Source organism: Nelumbo lutea, chromosome 1 (assembly GCF_056320005.1).
Source record: "Nelumbo lutea isolate HS-2025 chromosome 1, American lotus-T2T, whole genome shotgun sequence".
In the NCBI taxonomy this organism is placed as follows: domain Eukaryota; kingdom Viridiplantae; phylum Streptophyta; class Magnoliopsida; order Proteales; family Nelumbonaceae; genus Nelumbo; species Nelumbo lutea.
In genome coordinates this window covers 188,680,301-188,701,894 of record NC_142684.1, presented here as the reverse complement: position 1 = coordinate 188,701,894, position 21,594 = coordinate 188,680,301, and the positions used below count along the sequence as shown (strand labels likewise).

Sequence of the window (21,594 nt, the reverse complement as noted above, 5' to 3'; positions counted from 1 at the left end):
CCCCAGTCAATAACCAAGTACAATTTTGACAACACAATGGACAAGAAATGAAGAAATTACTGCTATATCAAAATGTTTAACTTTCAAATGAAGTTAATACAAACAACTCCAAGATATGGAAGGGCCGTTACTGATGACCTCCTCCATGAAACAATTTGCTCTTTCAAAACACTGCATAAAGCTCATTTAAAACTATTATCGATAAAAAACGATTTTCTTTATCAATAAAGTTACAAGAATGACCTGCGAAGCATTCAGGAGGGGCAGGTATAACAGATATGTAACAGCAGTATATAAATAAGGAAAGGAAGCTAGGAGGGGATTATCGATTTGGGAATACAATCTCTCTCAGGGACTCTCGAAAGAGTCCCTGAGTTAGGCAGTACCTAACAAGTTGGTATCAGAGCCAAGATGCCAAGCACAAGGTCATCCGCAATGGAGAACAGAGTCGACAACATGGAAGGAGAAATGCAAAGAATATCAGTTGACGTCAAAGAAATCAAAGAAAGCTTTGCATCCTTGCTTGAACGACCGGCACAGGCACCACCTGCACCGAATCAGGAAGAGCACAGTGACACCAGTCATCGAAGCGGATCAAGAACGGCAAGAATCGAGTTTCCCATCTTCGCAGGGGGAGATCCCACATCATGGCTTCTGTGAACAGAAAGACACTTCGATTACCACGACACACAGGGACCTGATCGTGTCCCATTAGCTTCTGCACACCTGGAAGGAGAGGCGATCATCTAGTAACAGTGGTACCGGCGACGGCACCCAAGAGCCACATGGGCAGACTTCACCGACGCCTTAACCATGTGATTTGGTGTCTCGGCCTTTGAGAACTATGATGAAAGCCTCACTAAGCTACGACAGACCAGCTCCGTCCAAGATTATCAGATGGCATTCAAAAGATTAGCTGTGCGCGTGCAAGGCTGGCCAGAAAACGCGCTTGTCGGCAGTTTTGTTGGTGGACTCGGGGAAGAATTGTGGCAGGAGGTAAAAGCCATGCAGCCCATCACCATTCTTGAAGCAGCAACATTAGCTCAAGTACATGAAGACAAACTGAATCGGGCAAGAAGGATTAATCAACCACTGGGAGTTGCGATCATACTAGGTATACCGAACCCAGAACCAGGTATCTTGGGTAAACCGGAGCCCAGATCAGGAGTAGGAATCACAAGCAAGGACGCCAACTCTGGTTCAGGCCCCGGCTCAGTCAAGAGGTTAACCTGGGCTGAGATGCAAGCCTGGCGGGAAAAGGGCCTTTGTTATGCATGTGGAGACAAATTCGGGCCGGGCCATCACTGTAAGATCCCTTAAGTTTTCTTCCTTCAACCTAAAACCGAATATGTCGAGCAATCAACAAACATCGAAGAGCCAATGGACAACCAAGAATGGGGGCAATGGACAAAGGAATACCCGGAAGTATCCCTGCAAGCCTTGACCGGTCTTGCTTCTTCTCAAACTATGAGAGTAACCAGACTGGTATAAGGGCGCCATGTGTCGGTTCTGATAGACAGTGGCAGCACTCTCAATTTCATTACCCAAACATTGGTCAGACAACTAGGGATTCCGGTCCAACCATGTACAGCCTTCCGGATGCACGTAGCTAATGGGAGCAACCTGGTGTGCGACAGTACGCGCACAGAATTAAAGATGAAGATACAAGGACATGAGTTGGAGGTAGATCTACACTCCCTGGAAATCAGTGGAGCAAATGTAATTCTCGGAGTCCAATGGTTAGGGCAACTAGGGCCGGTGATATGTGATTGGGCCTGCCTCACCATGGATTTTCAAGTGGGCAGCTCACAGGTGCATTCAAGGGCAGTTGTCCAAGGGTCCAGGACCCATTAGTCTCGCCTCCCTAAGGAAACAGATAGCAGACCCAACCCACAACATATTAATGCAAATAGACTCCAACGGGAACGGCCACATTCTAACCCAAGGAAGCAGATCTGAAGAAGGCCACACACAACTACAGCAGCTACTTTAGAAGTTCTCAATGGTCTTCCAACAACCTAAGGAACAAATTTCACGCAAAGGGAATCACATCAAACCAGAGGCATTGGTGGTATGGTCAGGTCTCCCAATTGAGGATGCAACTTGGGAACCTTACTAGGAGGGAATTATCGATTATCGATTTGGGAATACAATCTCTCTCTCTCTCTCTCTCTCTCTCTCTCTCTCTCTCTCTCTCTCTCTCTCTCTCTCTCTCTCTCTCACACATTCAGGAGGCAGGCTCCCTCGAAAGGGTCCCTGAGTTAGGCAGTACCTAACAGGTAAAGAATTGAAGTGCCTGAGACTCTTACAAAAGGCATCCTGAGATAGATAAAACCTCCCCTAGGTACTTGAACATTCAAGAATGGCCTGCTAAAAAAGCAAGAAGCATTCATAACAGATGACTTGAACCTAGTTTTGGATTCTTTAACTTGAATGTTGATGTGCTAGTGCAGGGAATCCCAGTATGGTTTGGAAAGCATATACAGGGGACTCATACAGTAAGGCATTGTTCTTTTTTGACTAATGCCTCTCTTGTGTGCCATAGCATAGGTGATATCTTCGATGAGAAGTTGAGCACAATAATCTTACTGAAGTTGGCTCATATTGGTGGAGGAAGCCGTCAAAAATGAAAGATGGTCCTTGGTTTTTGTTTGGTATTGGTGGAAGTACATCTAAAAGTCCCTTTGGTAAGTATTCCATTTCTACTTCTACGCAAATAGTGAAAACCTTCATCTGAATAGATACTTTAGCCAATGAAGTTTATGGTAATCATAAGATCAATATTTTCTTCTTTAGGTTCCTGCCCTAGTAAAGGCAACTCCCTTAATCGTTCTTTAGAATTTTGATCCTTCCAACATGCAGTTAGCCTAGGTTTTTGTTTCAAAACATATAGTGGAAGCATGGGGTTATACTGGCATTTTATATTTAGATTTTCCTCAATGGAGACTTCTTGTCTAAACATACTTTGAATTTTCTGCATAGGTAAAATTTAAAGGTGTAACCCTAACATCTACCATGCATTTTTGGTTAATATCAGTAGACTGAGATACAAGGAAAATAAAATAGACCAAGAAACATGCAACAGCTAACAAGGAAAATAAAACGGTAGATTTATTGTATCTCAGTAATTTATAAATGAATAACCAGAAGAAATTGTTTGGATCAAATGGAAATCAGAAATACCTCTACCGCAGCTATAAGTGCCCGTGTTAGACCAGTTCCAGTTTCCATTGAACCTAAGCGTGAATCTCCAATTTTACATGATACTATTTGTGCTCCAGGTGCTACTCCATTTAGCAAAGGTTCCTAATTGCAATACAATAGCCCAAAAACAGAACCACTTCAATGGGTCAATCAAACAAATAAAAGAACATAAAGCTAGAAGGCAAATTAGCAATACCTTTGGATGGAAAGCTGTAGCAATACCAGCAACATGAGTTCCATGGGGGGAGGAATCAGTTACAATGCTTAAAATGTTCCCTTCATCATATACATTGGTGACAAAGGTGCAAGCATCTAGCTTGCTGAATATGCCATACTTCCTTTCAGTCCTGCATTATTACTTATGAAGGGTTAAAGTTCAATTTGCTAAACATAGTAAATTTCTCTTCCCCGGTTACAGTTCCACAGCTCATGCAAAAGAAAAAAGAAGAATAAGATGACAACAGTTCTCTCCAAAATATGCATATAAAAATAATGAGAACAACTCCCTCTCATACCAAGCGTTAGCATAAAAGCTGCTTTTTTTAATTGCTCTGAAAAACACAGTTCACTAGTATCCCAGAAAGGTTTTGAGTGAATGAATGGCAACGGAAATTCTCTCTTTTAACCTTAACTGTTAAACTGTAAACTTACATGTCCACCTACTATGAAAATGTGCATGTGCTTGTAAAGATCTTATAGGGACCAATAGCAGGTACACAGAGTTACATACGAGACACAGCAAGACCAGTGTTTTAAAAGGTGCGCCTAGGCACAGAGACGAGGCGGTTTCCAGGCTAGGCGCCTCACCCAGGCTAAGGTGCATAGGCATTAGATAGGCACTCGCCTCTGCACCTAAGTGTGCACCTCAGGCCAGGCAACAAGCGGCCCAGGCATGCGCCTGGATGAGGTTTTTAAATACCTTTGAAAATAACATTAAAATATGAAAAATAACTCAAACTAGAAAACATAAGCAAAAAGGAAACCGAATTGACAGAGGGGTCTTTGCCAAAAAAACAAAAGAAAAAAAGAAACTGAGAGGGAAGAAGAATTTGTTCATCCAATGCAAGCCTGTTTCATCCAAACCAAACTCCAGTTCGTCCAAGGCTGAATCGAACAGAGTTACAGAGGTACACATTTTTTTTCTTCCTTCCTTTTTTTCTTTTTTTCTTCCGGCGGCTGAGAAAGCTTGCATACAGATTCAGCAATGTTTTTGACACAAAAACAGGAGCTCCGCCCCTTTTTTTTCAATTTTTTTCTCATTAAATCAGGGAGCTCTGGCCCATTTTTTTATGGTTTTTTATCATTAAAAGTTTAAAACAGGGGTTCCTCCCCTTTCTCTATTTTTCACAGCTTTTTACACAAAAAACAGGGAACCCACCCCATTATTTTCATTGATTTTTTACATTAAAAGTTTAAAATAGGGGCTCTGCCCCATCCTTCTTTCTTGCACAAAAAACAGGGGATCCGACCCATTACTTACACTGTTTTTTACATTAAACAGGGGCTGTATCCGTTTTCATTTGATTTTTACATCTATTATTTTGTATATTTTATATTTTCACACTTTCTACCTCTAAAACAGGGACTGTGTATGTTTTGTATCTACTTTTTATGCAAAAGTTGGGGCTTCACCCATTATTCTTCCTTGTGGATTCACATTCAGGTACTTGAATTTGTAAATTATTTGTAAACAGCAGAATTTATAAATTATTTGTAAAGTAGTATAGTTTATTTATTTTCGAAGCCTGAGGTCTAAACCTATTTAAATTTGAGTATTGATAGTTGCAAATTGCAATTTTCAAGTTGCAACCAATAACAATTGCATATTTTTATTTAGAATTTTAGATTGATAACTAATTTATTTTATATTTTCTTATAGACCTTGACCTTCAAACTTTAAAGACATTAATTACATTAGACTTCTTGGCTCTTGCCAACCAAGTAGAGTAAAGAGATGAGAGACAAATCAGACAATACTCAAGAAAGCAATAGGAAAGACCCGGGCTGGAAATATTGCCATTTGCAAGATCCAAAGAATACAAATACTGGCACTTGCAAATTTTGTGGCAAAGTGGCAAGGGATCTATAGAGCAAAAGATCATTTAATTGGTGGAAGAAGAAATGTAAAAGTTTGTACTAAATGCCCCAAAGAGGTAAAAGAAAAGATATTAGCATACATGCACAGAAAAAAAAAATCAATGAAAGAGCACATGATTGGAGGTCAAGAACGCAGAATTCCAGATTTTCAAGGTTTTGAATATATAATTGAAGATGAAGATGAGAGATGGAGGGTAATCACATTCCTAGTGTTGGTGGGAATGTAAATTCTGCTTCATGTTCAAGAAGAAATTCTAAACAGCCCCCCATAAAAAGGCAAACCATTATTAATGATGCATATAATAAAGGGGGAGAGAAAGTATGCATATGCATTGCTAGATGGTTTTATCAAGCTAGTATTCCCATGAATACCATACGCTTGAAAAGTTTTAAAGCAATGGCAGAGGCAATAGCGCAATTTGGTCCGGGATTAAAAATCCCAAGTTACTATGTGTTGTGAATTCCTTCCTTAAAGAAAGAGGTTGATTATACAAAAACATTGCTTCAACACCATAAGGAGACTTGAGAAAAGTGGGGCTGCTCTCTTATGTCTGATGGGTGGAGGGATAGAAAGGATAGAGCCCTCATAAATTTTTTGGTCCATAGCCAGTCCTGGGGCAATGTTTATAGAGAGCATCGATGCTTCATGTGATGTAAAAACAGCTAAGAGGTTATTTACCTTGCTTGACAAGATGGTGGAGAGAATTGGTGAGAAAAATGTTCTCCGAGTTATTACTGACAATGCATAAAATTATGTCTTAACTGGTGAGTTTTATACTTCATTATTATTTCCATTTAACTTTCATCTAGCATTTTCACATGTTAGAGTCATAGTTCTTAAGTTCTTATTTCTTGAATTGTTTTCTTGTATTATTACGGAAGTTATTGACAGCAAAGCATCCTCATTTGACATGGACATTGTGTGATGCCCATTCTTTGGACTTGATATTGGAAGCCATTAGGAAGTTGCCTACTATGAAGAGAACAATTGAGAAGGCAATTGCCCTTATGGGGTATATCTATAACCATCCAAATTTATTGAACCTAATGAGGAAGTTTCAAATCAAAAGGAATTGATTAAGCCAGCAAAAACCCATTTTGCTATTTCCTTTCTCACATTGTAGAGTATATACAAACAAAAGAAGAATTAGAGAGATTTGTTTAACTCAAAAGAACAGAATGATAGCAAATGGATAAAAGAAGCAAAAGGGAAAAGAGTTGGAGAGATAGTCATGATGCCTACATTTTGGAAAAATGTCATCTTTACTCTTAAAGTGTGCGGCCATCTTGTTCGCGTATTAAGGATGGTGGGTCGTGAAAACAAGCCTTCCATGTGTTATATTTATGAGGCTTGGACAAGGCAAAAGAGGCCATTGACAAAGCATTTGGTGGAAGGATGGAAAAACATGAAGGCATTTTTGAAATTATTGATAAGAGGTGGGAATGCTAATTCCACCAACCACTGTATGCAGCTGGTTACCTTTTAAACCCACAATTTTATTATGATGATCAAGAGAGAATTGAGTCTGATGAAGAGGTTATAATCGGGCTTTTTAAAGTAATTGAGATACTTGAAAAGGAGAAGAACAAGAGAAGTGCAATCACTGATGAATTATCCAAATACAAGAATGCAGAATGCATTTTTGGTTTTGATATGGCCATTTCCTAGAGGAAAATTAAAGCACCAAGTAAATGATAACATTGATTTAATATAATATTTTACATTCTTAATATTTTTATTTAGCCTAATCACTAGTTTAGTTATTATTTATACTCTTTAGCTGATTGGTGGACCATATTTGGTGCTTCTACCCCAATCTACAAAAGATTGCGGTGGAAAAAGACATTGGAAGATGAAGAAGAGGAGGAAGTTGATGTTGATGTTCAAGTTGGAAGAAGAAATGGAAGAGGATTTTGATAACTACAAGTCAGATGACAATGAAGATGACATTGAACTTCCAAGTGAAGATGAAGAAAATGTTGATTGAGTCTTGAAGAATGGCTGAAACCTTAGACTCTTTTTCTTATAGAAAATTGTCTATGTCTATGACTCATTTTTGGGTAAAAAGTTGTCTATGACTCTTCTTTTTGTAAGAAAATTGTTCATGACTGTTTTTTTTTCAAAGAAAAAAGTCTGTCTCTTTTTTTGAAAGAAAATTGTCTGCCTCTATGTTATTGTATTGCATTAATGGCTCGCAGCCAGCTTGAAGTCCTGAACTTAATGTTGATTGTTGAGTACTTAAGAACTTGAGATTATCTTATTTCAGATTTTTGTTGTTATTTGACATATTAATAGGCTTATTGTTAATCAGGTTCAGTTTGAGTTTTCTCCAATCCTAGAAGGTACAAAGATTTCTCTCTTTAAGAAGATCATCTTATTTCACAATCCAGTTCCTGAAAATATGAGAAAGCAGCAAAATTAAACAAAAACCAGTTTCCCATGCTATCTATAGAACTATAAGAACAGCAACATCTAGTGCCCCCCCCCGCTCATAGGTATTGAAGCCTTAATAGTTAGTGGTATAAAACTTGCTTACTACTTCGTGGTTCTTTTTTGAGCATTTTCCACATTAGCTCACCTCAGCCTGTGTTTGGATTTCCCTATTATATTATAGAAGAAACAGGATATGCACACCTATAGTTTGTTAGGGGAACGAAATCAGCCAGTTTCCCGTGTTCTGAGTCATCCACAAGGCTCTGTGTGTCAAGAGCAACCCTCCACACATTACCATCATGCCACACAACAGCATCTATAACAGGCCCCCGATCATCATAACTCTGAAACAGAAAAATATAAGTAGTACTGAAAAAATGACCAACTTAGAACAAACTTTCATAATCTTCAAACTCACATTGCCTTGTTTCTGAAGAATATCAACTCTATTTTGAAGATCCTCGCGAACCTTTTTTAAGTTGCTGTCCTCCACCTTTGTATGTTTCTAAACTCAGGAAATTCAGATCAAAGTAGAATAACAGCCCAGATGAGTATGCTGAAACAAAACAAAACACAACAAGTACCTATTTCAAGCAAATATTGTTTAGGTGCATGTGCCTTTCCCCCTTTGATTAATGAATTAGATAGATATGCTCGTATTGTAGCTTTCGAACCCTTCAATCCCATTTTTTTTCGTTTACAATGATTTTATCAACAAAATTATAATAGGAAACCATAGAGAATTAGATATTCATAAATTATAACCATGAAGTTCATCAAAAATCCACTTTTAAGTAAGCCATTAGACATCTAAACATATGATTCTTAGAGTGGTGGTGGAAGGGTCCTTCCCTGGGAGTGGGTTAGCCAACCTGGATCCGTGGAGGGAAGAGTGGAGCGCTCCTCTTCTTTCGATTGATTCGACTGGTTCAAGGTTTCAGAAGTCGAATGGGCTCCAAGCTGAGGGCAGACCAAAGTTTGATGGAGAGGGAATTTCTGGAATAAAACAAGCTAATGATGAAAGTGGGGTCAATGAGTTGGGGCTGATCGACTTTCGAGATCATGGAAAGGTGAAGAGAGGCGAATCAGGGGAGTTTTCAAAAGAGTTCTTGAGTGATGGGGTCTTCTTGAGGTTGAGAGAAGCAAAGAAGGGAGGCCCGTGTGATTCAGCCTTTAATGTCGAAGGGGGCAGGGCTGAAATAGAAGGACGCCTGGCAGTCCAAGAGCAAAAAGGGCTGGGGTCTTTGAGGATCGGCCCATAATAGAGGTATTCTTCTTGCTTAACCTATAGAAGTGCATGCACAAATCACACAACTTTCCAATTCCCACCCAATCTTTCCAAAACTATATTGTTGAACCATTCCCCACCCTATAAAATACAAGGCTAAGGAAGGCTGACTGAAAACTCATTATCCCTTTCCATACACTAACTCCAGAAGAAGACCTCACCTCCTTGGTATCCCACCCAACTTAAATGATTACCACTTTGAGCTAGCTCAATATTCATTTCAAACACAATGTTTTCACCATATCTATAATCTTTACAATATTTCCAACATGTTTCTTATATTTGGACAACCGACGTTTTAAACCTCTGCCTTAATGTCTATCTATAAACCCAAGCTCATGGAATACTACTATTCAACCAAGAAATGACAATCTTGCAAAAGTGCCATAACTTCAGCTCTGACAATATCATTTACTCAATTAGACCCAAAAACAATACTTTGATATTGCCCAATAAATCTCTAATTATTCCTCCAATTCCTGCTTGTTGAGGTTGCCAAAGGAACTGCCATCAAAATTCAACTTCAATCTTGGACTTGAGGGTGGCTTCCATTCCATCATAGTCCTTCACCATTGAATAGATAGCAACCATTCACCAAGCTCTCAGGATGTCATTCGCATGGACTTCTTTGAACACTTCCACGGTTTTTACCCAACTTGCAACCTTTAGTCTTATAAAGCCTACTAATTGACAAAGTCGACATTTTTTGCAACCAAGCAGTCAAGGGTGAAATGGACTAAAAATCCAACCAGATAACAAGTTAACTTGACCTACTGAAATAGAACTGATTCAATCACGATACCCAGCACTGGAAACCAAGCGATAACTCAATGTGACATTTTCTAGTACCTTGGTTCATCATAACAATGGAGAGATAAATACAAGAGGTCACCCGTAGAATTAGAGCATGATGGGCAAAATGGAGGGTGTATCCAAAGTCTTATGCTAGAGAAGCTTACTACTTAAATTAAAAGGAAAATTCTATAAAACAATTTGTAAGGCTAGTAATGTTGATCAGAGAAAAGTGTTGGGCAGTCAAAGGATAGGGTTAGAAAATAAGTCATTTAAAGAAACCTAGGAGTAGCTCCAATAGGTGATAAGATGAGAGAAAGTAACTTAAATGGTTCAATCACGTGCACAGAAGACCACCTACAGCACCCGTAAGAAAAGGCGATCAATTACAAGTTCAAGGGGATAGAAGGGCTCAAAGCAGACTATAAAGGGCATGGGTTAAAGAAGCAAGAAATGAAAGTGCTCATAATTTAATAATGGATATGCAAATAAACAAATTACAAAACTGAATGGTAAAATAGTACTAATTAAGCCAACCCCATATAGTTAGGATTAAGGATGATAATATATGATCCAGCCCAGCCTGGCCCGCAAATTTTCAGGCTTGGGCAGCCACATTTCTATCAAGCCCAGCCCAGCCCAGCCTTGTCCCACATCAAGCCTGGACATAATGTGGGCCAGGCCCAAGCCAAGCATGCCTTAGGCCCAGCTCGGCCCAGAAATTATTGTATATAGTATATAGTATTATATCTCAGACATAGGCATAATATCTTGCATTTTCTAGTAATAATGTAATATCTTACATGGTATAATATTTTACCAAATATGTATCTATATAAATGTAGTATGTACGGCATGTATAGATAGCATATATGTATATAAGGTATGTATGTGTATATGGTATAGTGGCATACAGGCATGTATACATGCATATATGGTATTTATGATATTTTACAAAATATATATGGTATTATATATTAATGTATACACTAACTTTTTAAAGATGTTTTTTCATAACTATGAGCCTAAAGTTAAATTAAAATTTTAAATTTAATTCATACAAACCAGCCTAGAGATGTAAAGTGAGCCCTGCCAGGCCAACACGGCACAGCCCGTGGGCAGCCCGCTCAAAAGGCAGGGCGTGCCATGCTAGCTCGCGGGCCGTGCCGCCCTCCCCGAGTCCCCGGTAGAAATTTTGGGGATTGGCCCAGCACAGCCCACGGCCCAGGCGGGCCCGTGCCATGCCGTGCTACGGGCCTGAGGCGAACCGGGCTGCACTATTTTTTTTATTTTTTGTGTTTTTTTGAAAATTTTGATTACTTTTCTGAGTAAAATTGTAAAACTAAAATATTTAACTTTTCTTTGAACTTTGGGAATTGGGAACTATTTAAAAAATTAAGAAATGAGAAATCTAAGTTATCTAACACATAAATGAAAAAAAAATAATACTTAACCAAATTGAAATAAGAATGATGGAATAACAAATTGGAAGAAAAATTGGAATTTTATTTCATTTAAATTTGAATAGTACAAATTACAAATACAATGATTGGATCATTGGATACTTGGATGAATGAAATATGAAAATGGAATAAATTAATAAAATATAAAAAATACAATATGGTTACAAATTGAAAATACAAAATTACATTGTTAAAATTTAAAAAAATATATCAAATAAATTAAGTAAAATTTTAAAAAATTACAATAATTTGAAAAAATAAGAAATTCTATACAAGTAGTCAAATTCATGAATCATCATTCATGACTTTCATCATTTGCTTCGGGTGAAATATCTGGTGTAGTATCATGCCCTCCTTTGTCTTGTAATCTATCTTTTGCATCTAGCCAATCCTTGAAGCAGATGCACATCTCTATGTTTTCATCGTTCATGCAGCTTCTTTTGTCATCGAGCATCCTGGTACCTACACTAAAACATGACTTCGATGGAACTGTAGACAGCGAAGGGGTTAGTAGATCACGTGCCATGGCGGCGAGAACTGGATAATTTTTTGAATGTTCGCTCCACCAGGCTAAAATATCAAAATTATTTGATCTTTTACCTAAATTAGAAAATTTTGCTTGTAAATCTGTTCTCTGTCAAAAAGAACAAACCTAGAGATCAGAATTTATTTTTTGCACGATGGACAAAGATTGGAGATCAGTCATTTCTCTCGTGAGGAACAACTTTAGAAATTCTTTTTTGCCACATACGATGGGTCTCAGTGGTGGCCATTTCTGGTTACCGTCACATGGACACATCTCCAATGACGAAATGAAGATATGGAAAGGCCCTCGCCTCGCCTACCTCGTCTCTGGCACAGTCGACTGGTTACCATCACGGGGATGCACCTCTGATGACAAAATGAGGAAGATTTTGAAAGGCGCCCCCACCTCGCCTCGCCTACCTCATCTCTGGCACAGCCGGCGACGGTGAAATGCCCCCATTCAGTGGCTCCAGTCGCTTATCAATCCGATAATTTGTCAAGACATTGGCATAGTATCCACCTTTCTCCTCCCAAAACGGAGGCAACTCGAGAGAATTCTTTCTTAGTTTTCTTTTCTTTAACGCTTACAGCCAGCCCCCAACAAAGCAAAAGAAGGAATTGGATCAGAAACTAGCTGCAACCCACCACACGAATGTTGTCCCGAACAAGTTGAACGTTTTCAATGTGAGCAAAGATGTGGATTTGGCATGGGAGCTTGTACCGGTTTTTGTTCCCGGGAATGTTGGCTACGGTTCCCTCAACGGCAAAGAGTTAGGCATCAAGGAGAGGAGAAAGAACAGGTATTGATCACCTTAATAGTGTTGGGAGTCATAAGGGTTGAGGGGTTCTCGAACCAGCCCTACCATCTCCCGTTCACTGATCCTACCAGTGTAGTACTGAAGTCTGACGATATTGGTGATCACAAAACCCATCATGTAAGTCTCATAGCATGAAGAAGCAACAAAGGGAGAAGGAGAATCTTGAATTTCTGCTTTAGAAAACAGGATAGGCCAAGTTAACAATGGATGATCAAAAGAGCCAGACCATGCTAACGATGATCCAGTCCTGTTCACAGGCAACGATTCTTACCCAATTTACAGAGAGGGACAAAGGGTAATATTGAGTTTTTAAAAAAAATTATGACACATTGTGTCACGTGTATACGGATTTTGACGAAGGGTAATATTGGGTTTTAAAAAAAATTATATGACACATGGTGTCATGCGTATACGGATTTTGACATGACATTAATAGACATTGAACAGCAAGGGTAGAGCTAGTCAATTGTCAGAAACAGTAGGGGTGGTATAAGACAATAGTTAAATAGTAAGGGTACAGCTTGTCAATTAGCTAAACAGTAGGGGTATAGCAATATCCACCCATATATAGCACATATATGGTCCCTACACAACACTATGCACAAATATCGAAAGGAAGAATACTTACTTTCATAACTTGGATAATAAGAGTTTTAAAAATGTTTAACCAACTGACAACTCTCTCAATGTCCAACTAAGAAAGTACTCGTGTAGCAATCTACCTTAGCCCTAGCAGCTACAATTACCCCATTAATGGCCACAAGGCTGGTGCAAGTGGAATGGTAGAACTCTATCCATCTATTGAAGTAGACACCACATTAAAACTTCCTTTCTATTGCTTTTTCCTAAATCAAGGAGGGAAAAGGTATGGATGCAGCTTCATACATGTAAGCTAGGTGGGCAATGAGTAAGTCTGGGAAAAAATCACAACTTCACAAGGATATACAGGCATGTAAAATCAAAATTCTAAATTTAGCTAGCACTGCCAAAAATTCAAATGCTTGATATCTCTCCACCAGCCTTCTACAAGTAGCAGGGTCCTTGGCTTCATACAGTCTTTTAAGATGATCAATTTCTTAGCATTGGGACTTAGAGTAAAAAAAAGAAATTTTATTAAAATGAAAAAGGCAAGCACCTTTTTTCTCGACTTCAATGTCAAGAAGTATAATGACAATGGCTTCTCCCCTTATATGAGAAACCTCAGACCAGAAAAGGTAAGCACAAACTACATTTAATATTTATGAATATATCTCCCTAGATCTCCTTTTGTTTTCTTCATCCGTAAGAAATTTCTACTAAGATGTGATTGCATAGAATTACAGAACAGGTTCAAGAAAATTGGAAAGCATCTCCAAGACCAAATTCAAAAGAGAATAAAAATTATTAGAAACGGTGAAGTTATTACAATATGCCAAACATCCCAAGCTGAGGGGAAATGACCCCAAAGGGTGAAACTACTATCACAATGCCAACCAAAACAATTCTCCCTGTTTACCCGTTGCTTGGCCAAAGTGTCTACCAAACCATTTGCTTAAATTCCAACCCATCTAAACCTGACCCCAACCTCCCTCGCGCGGGATAAAACTATCTGCTAGCCTAAAACCATGAAAGAGAACTGGCTAAGGGGCTGTTTGATAACAGCAGAAGTTGCTGAACTAAAAGACCTATTTCTTTGTCTCTTAGTCTTAGTTGTTACAATAATTAAATAGTAAAATTTTCAAGAAGTATAGTGATCTACCCAACTTCAGTTTCAGCAATTAAGGTGCCCACAATTAAAAACTAATTCACTAAAAGACAAAGCAATAAACTTTTCAATTCAGCATCTTCAGCTGTTATCCGACGGCCCCAAGTATAAGGCCAATATTTGCCCATTTGTCCATCACAATCTCTAAAAGCACCCCCCCAATTCCAGAATGTCTTGATTTCCACTTGATCTTCCATCAAAGGTCAGCTTGATACTAAGAAGCCCTAATGATGTCATCTGTTGAGTATTCCTTAAATGTTATTTGTTTGGAACAACCTCTTACTCCTTTTCTTCCCGCTATCCCATATAGTTCATACTATAGCAGTCTCTTGTAGTTCCCCATAAGACCCTACCTTTCTTCCATGGCTGTCTAAAGAAATTAGCATTAAACAGGCTTGCCACACCAGAAGGAAGTGTCACCTTCAACCGAAAAGAGAAGAAAACCCTTCCCAAATACAATATACAAATAAATAGGAGATTAGAAGCTGTAGGGAACAAGCACAAACCTAGCCTTCTCCTTTGAAACATATCACAAATGTCTTACTTTAAGAGACACAGATCTACTCCACGCTTCTTTTGTTGGAAATGGCACTACCAAGCTAGACAATTGTAAGAGGACATTATTGAAAGAAGCACAGGAAAACAGCCCCAAGGGGAAAACAGACCAAACCTTGCTATCTGAACAGGTGTCCAAGAAGACACCATCCAAGAAAAATAATAGATCAGCAACTGCTGCCACCTCCCCCTCCCAAAGCCATAGGTCCCAATTTTGCCCATTATTGTACAAGATGGAGATTATTTTCATCTTATAAGATGACAAAGAATACAGGTTTGAGACCACTCTTTAAGAGAAACCTCCCCAACCCAGATATCTTCCCAAAATAACACTCTGTTACCAACACAAGCATACCTGATGTGAGAAATGAAAAGCTAAAAATTATCGTGGAGGCTTTCCAAGGAGAGGACAGAGAAGCCCTAGCATCCAGATTAGCATCTTGGTTATTAGCTTTCATACGTTAGTACCACGAATGCCTACAATTACTTTGTGTGACAACCTATCCTGCTCAAGAAGTAATCTCCATAGCCATTACCCTAGTAATGCAATATTTCTTTTTTTATCAGTAATGCCATATTTCTTTTGGTCACATTTCCATTCCCCAAGCCCCCATTCTCCCTACTTCCAAATACTGGAGATTACCTTATGCAAAGGATATTGGAGATCACCCTCACCAGCAATTGTAGAAACTACAGAAGAAAGGAGTGCTCACTCCAGAGGCCCTAGAACTTCCAATAAATCAAACCGCCCACTATACGATGATCCAAGAATACTAGAAAAACATGAGTGCTACTGCTGATCTCACCCAATAATGCCGCACAAAGAATTCTAGTTTTCTTGAATTTTGGGAAAATTTTTCAAGGCTCCTTGAACCACACAACTAACCTTCATCTTCATTAGTTCTCCAAAAAAATCATTTAAAAGTAGGGGAGATAACTCCCCTTGAGGGGCACAAGATGCAGCCACACCCTTGAACCCAAAAACTGAAAGTTGAACTGAAAAATTAAGTATTACAACTCAGCCACAAACAGACACTCCCTTACAGCCCCCTGTTTAGCCAAGACATCAGCCATAGCATTGGCTGACCTGCTCACCATTTGTAGAAACTACAGAAGAAAGGGGTGCTCACTCCAGAGGCCCTAGAACTTCCAATAAATCAAACTACCCACTATACGATGATCCAAGAATACTAGAAAAACATGAGTGCTACTGCTGATCTCACCCAATAATTTTGGGAAAATTTTTCAAGGCTCCTTGAACCACACAACTAACCTTCACCTTCATTAGTTCTCCAAAAAAATCATTTAAAAGTAGGGGAGATAACTCCCCTTGAGGGGCACAAGATGCAGCTACACCCTTGAGCCCAAAAACTGAAAGTTGAACTGAAAAATTAAGTATTACAACTCAGCCACAAACAGAAACTCCCTTACAGCCCCCTGTTTAGCCAAGACATCAGCCATAGCATTGGCTGACCTGCTCACCCATTGTATAGCTTCTATTCACTATATAAACTCCTCACATACAATTAAAAATACCAGTATACCCCTAGTTGTGTACTCCCTTACAACAACTATAACAATCATAGAAAAACAAATCAAAGACAATAACATAGAAAAGCATTGAGCATTGAGCATTTCTCAACAAACAAAAGCAGAATAAAAGAAGGAATGTTGAGAAAATACTTGAGCAAATAAAAATTCTCTCTAAAAAAAATAAAGAAACAAATTGCTTTTTTAACCATTTATATACTCACACTAAATACATAGTAGATATTAGAACCAAACAGTTATGAAAGATTTCCATGAAGAATCAGGCAATGAAGGTTCAAAACTGGAATGTTATCAAAACCTGGTCAAATTCATCAAGCTGCTTTACAGCCTCAGCAATTGCTTCCTGATTTTTCTCATCCCACTTTTTCTTCCTCTCTTTCTGTCAAAATATGTTCAAAAGTTAATTACAGTTCTAACAGAAATGAAAGACTCAGAGTAATCAATGACATGACAGGAAAATGCTTACCTTTACACGGGAAGTCAAAGTGTCTGTGAAGAGATCATACACCAATTTATAACCCACATGCCACTCCCCGGAAGGATTTTTCCATGATGGATTTACAATCAATTGTGCTCCTATTTAAAAGAAATGAGTTTACTCTCAGAAAAATGAATATAGAATGATATAAATCATCACAGTAGGGCCTAAAAGCAACACTCATACCGTGGGAGGGACTGAATACACTCACACTGCTAGTTTATCTTTGAGTTCTTTCAGAATCTATGGAGAATCCTTATACATAATAGCACAACTGTAAAGACCTTTGGAAACCATTCGCAATGTTTTATGTGTTCTAATATGTTTCATTTGGATTATCAATCAAAACATTATAAAAAGAAAATTTATTTTCTAGAAACTAAAGAACTCAGGCATGGATTGCATTATGTATATGGTGGAAATCCTTAGATCTTCCCTGGGACATCATCTTTCTAGAGGTATCGCACCCCTTCAACTGAATAAGAGGCTAAATTGTAATTTGATGACAGCTCATCTGGGAATCCCAGAGCATTTGGAGGGGGTTGCATCCTCCACCAAGGCAGAGGGGCTTTCCCTTCTCACTGGAACTCAAATTTGACAAGAGAAACAATCCTTTTTCTCTAACCATCTAGGAGGACTCAAGTAAACACTTACTTGAATGGTGCAATTGTAAAATCACTAAACAAACATGAGAATACAGGTTCAACTACGAGCAACCATTTCATGCCAAAAGTGTCAGAGATTAGGTCAACATCCATCCATCCACCAAAGACTCCAGGAAGCCAGAAACAGCATCAAGGAATGGTCTTCTTAGAAGATGCAGAGCTATAGAAGCCAGGTCACTTCCTTAATGAAATAAGAGACATTGCATCCATCCATCCTGTCCAAAGGAGGTGGATTCCAAGAGAATTAAATTTGGTTTCCGATGGACTTGTGAATGAAGAGGTGGAAAAGGTTTTCTTGTAATAATACTAGTTGCATGCCTACTTAATTCAGTTGTTGAGTAATTGGCAAGTTTTTCTAACATGTTGAGGGATGAGAGTAATTTGGTAGTTGGGCTTTGGTGTTGGTTTTTGGTTCATTACATGAGTGGTGTCTTCTTTTGAGTCTGGATATTGCAAGTGGCAGGGGTCTTTGTGTACATGAAATTCTTCTTTGGACACTTTCTTTTTGCCTAGGCTCCAAATCCCCCCTTGTTTGTAAAATTTTGCTTTACTACCAAAAAGAAAACAAATTGAAGACCATGATTGCCAGAAACAGCACTAACAACAAACAAAATCAATATATTCAATTCAATGACTTAACTGAGGAAATACACAGTGTCAGAGAATGAAACCCACAATTTATGATGCACATCTAGCATAGAGATATTGAAAGCTGAATTGATTGGATAACTATACCCATTTAAGTGGCAGACTTGTCTCCAAGTTTTGTCAATTGTAACCTATTTTAGTCAAGTTAATTAATCAGGTAGAATTGAACATAAGAGATGTCATATGTGTTATCATTCTAGTGTTTTTGCCATGTGACATGACATGCATATGAAGGAGGACAATTGACTGTCCCTTCAAGTATCCAATGGGACTCGATACATCCCCAAATATGTGGAATGTCAAACAACTTTTCTTTCCTTTCTTAAAAAAGAGAAAACTTCACATGCTAGAGAGCAATATATTAAATTTTACAAATGAGAAATTAAATTCCAAATATATAGCAGAAAATTGAAGACAGGTGATGTTACATTGTCACTAATTAAAAAATCATGTCAAATGACAGAAGAAAAAATCATATTGTCACAAGAAAGCAGGTAAGTTGGCAAAATACAGTTAGAATTTCAGGATTCAAGCAATGCTTATTATTTGTATCTGTAATGAGCATTTCTCTCACCAACCTGAAGCTCCAATGATACAACCATTTGCATCAGCTTTTACCACTTTTGAGGTGTCAATATCTCCACTTCCTGTGCTGCAAAAGGAATATAATTTTGCTTCAAAAGATCTTCAAGGAATATATAGGCAGAAAAACCAAGCTACACGACTTTCTAAATTATGGGCTTATTCAAGGAGTCCAAGTACCAATCAAGGACATCTATGATTTTCGGCTTCCCATCTGAGGTAACTTGTAATCCAGCAGCAGCTGGGTCTACACCAGAATCTGGAAAACAATAATGTGATTAGCTTCAAATATATGGTACATAAATTTGTATTTTACCCATTGCATAAACATCTTCTGGGTAAGCCACATTTACAAAAGGCCCCTTTATAATTAATATTATACAAAAATAACTGCCTAGATATAATAAAATTTTGAGGAGCCAGCTTGGTTCCATGGGGGTTGTAACCAAGGAGCTTTCTACATGACCTACTTCATTTTAGCCATGTGGAGGAATCTTGTGGCCAATCTAGATCATTCTCAGATAGGGAATTTTGTATGATTAGCAATTTGCTGAATCCTCCAATCCACATCAACTCATATCCAATCTTGGAATGATGTTTATCTAGAATTTTTCAATTTGTTAATTAAAAGTAGCCCATAAAAGAAAGTTTACCTAGAACATCTTCTCTGCCAAATTTTTTTTCATGAATCTAGGATGAGAAAAGGAAAATGGTGACTCTTTTCATCCACAAATAGCTTTCCACACGGAAGTTTGTGGGTTACTTAGACTCCTTTTCTAAAGTAAGTCAACTAGCAAACCTACTCCATATATAAATATCCATATACTTAATATAACATTATATGTTCACATAGCAACTAAAACATTCAAGTCTGATGCAAATACAGAAGCAAAGAAAGGAACGGAGGACAAAAGAGTCAAATAGTAGACCTGTAGAATGCATCATCAACCAGACAAGAAGTAACTTTTTGACTAGTCAAATCTTATTAGATCTCGCTGAAATTTGGTGGGATTAAAGTACACTTACAGTACCCATGCTATAGGATTTCAACTCAATCCAACATGGTACCGCAACTAAAGACTTTAAGTTGGCTGATTTTTTGGGTTCTGCAAGTCATGTCAAAGTCTTAGACAACAAGTTGACCAGTAGACCATATTATTATTCATACTTTCGTAGTAGCTTTCCTCATTATTATTTATAGTAAAAGATGAGTTACAAATTTTAGTAATTTCTAGTTTCTTATGTTTAGTAGAAGTAGAGAGTTTTTGTGTCGTAGTTTGAAAGGGATGTTTCTGTTTTTTTCTTGTTTGAAGTTTGAATACAAGTAGGAGTGAGTCCAAATAGGAGTTGGAAGTGCTACTTTGGATCTACAAAAGGGTATCAACAGGCCTTGTAGAAAACAATCTACTCCATTCAATTGATTAAACAATTCTTTTCTTTCCTGTTTCTACCATAGCCAGCAGCTATAGTAGAACTAATTCTTGTTTCCTCTTATATTTTCTCTTATTTATTTGCTTGTTAGTACTTGTGGCTAAAGCATCTTCCAGTACATTGGAATTTTTCTGCTTCAAAGTCAATGTAAATATATTCTTGAGAAAGATCATTCCTGTAAATCTTTATATAAAAGACTATCTTATATATACATCTGCAACTGCAAGAATCATCTTGAATGGAATGGCTGATCATTCATTGTATGAAGTTTTTAAAACCTCGCTAATCAGCCTTACACTTTTATGTTCATAATGAATGAAATGAACCCCCACATTAAGAGAATATCTCCCAAAATATATTATATTCTTGAGAAAGATCAATCCTATACCTCCTCCATACTTGTCTCTATGTTCACAATTTGTACCCTTAAAAAAAAAAGCCCTACATTCATAAAAATGAAGAAATGTGAACAAAACTCCTCTCTACTTTTCATTTCTCAGCCACTTTACCAACATCCCTGCTCTTCCCTTTCTATCCTTCATCCCTTAATTTGGTTTGAACTGCAATCAACATAGACTTTTCTAGGTTCTTTATTCTAAAAATCTGCATTACTACATTGTCTTTAAACAAGCCAAATGCCCAAGCTGAATCTTTCTTTTCCTTTTTTGCCTTTAATAGCATTTCCCATGCTGGGAATAACATCGGTGTCTTTGTGATAAATAGAAAGAAATTTTATTAAAAAGATATAATGTACAAGAGATACTGAAGAGCTTCCACCAGAAAGGTCCAGAACATGTATGTATATGGATATTCCACTAAATATAATCTAACTAACAAAGATTTAATATTAAATTATAAAATATCTAAAGACTCCCAACCCAAAAGCTAAGCTATACTAGACAATTCTATCAACTTGGTATGCACCAAGACCCACTCCACTAGCATAATACAAATACCAGCTTCCACTTTCCTTGAAGATGAAACCTTTCCTTCAAAGATACGCCTATTCCTACCTTACAAATGCATCCAAACAGGCCACAAAAGCTATAGTGCTCCATTAAGTTTTAGCTTTCTTTCCTCCTAAAAATGCATGCCACCTTAAAAAATAAAGAAATAATAAATCAACCAGAAGATGATGAACCCTTAGATATGCTTGAAAAGTATGACGAGATAGACCAAATGGAATCAGTCAACATACAATAATATATAGATGTGTAACATCTTCAAACATCTTACACAGGAAACACAAATTTATCATATACAATCGACTGATTTCAAATGACCAGTGGTTAAAACACCGTCCAGAGACAACATCCACG

At 37.9% G+C, this 21,594-nt stretch overlaps 1 protein-coding gene across 2 annotated transcripts in view; it reads right to left on the bottom strand.

The window, feature by feature from the left end:
* Window positions 1–21,594, bottom strand: part of TPP2 (tripeptidyl peptidase ii) — a 109,587-nt gene that overhangs the window by 86,368 nt on the left and 1,625 nt on the right. For both annotated transcript variants that reach the window (XM_088961715.1, XM_088961716.1), the window contains exons 2-9: window positions 19,025–19,103; window positions 18,841–18,914; window positions 16,938–17,047; window positions 16,770–16,850; window positions 8,154–8,240; window positions 7,937–8,079; window positions 3,401–3,551; window positions 3,184–3,306 (exon numbers count right to left, since the gene is read on the bottom strand). In XM_088961715.1, coding sequence (XP_088817841.1) covers window positions 3,184–3,306; window positions 3,401–3,551; window positions 7,937–8,079; window positions 8,154–8,240; window positions 16,770–16,850; window positions 16,938–17,047; window positions 18,841–18,914; window positions 19,025–19,103 — 848 coding nt within the window. The remainder of the gene's footprint in view (window positions 1–3,183; window positions 3,307–3,400; window positions 3,552–7,936; window positions 8,080–8,153; window positions 8,241–16,769; window positions 16,851–16,937; window positions 17,048–18,840; window positions 18,915–19,024; window positions 19,104–21,594) is intronic.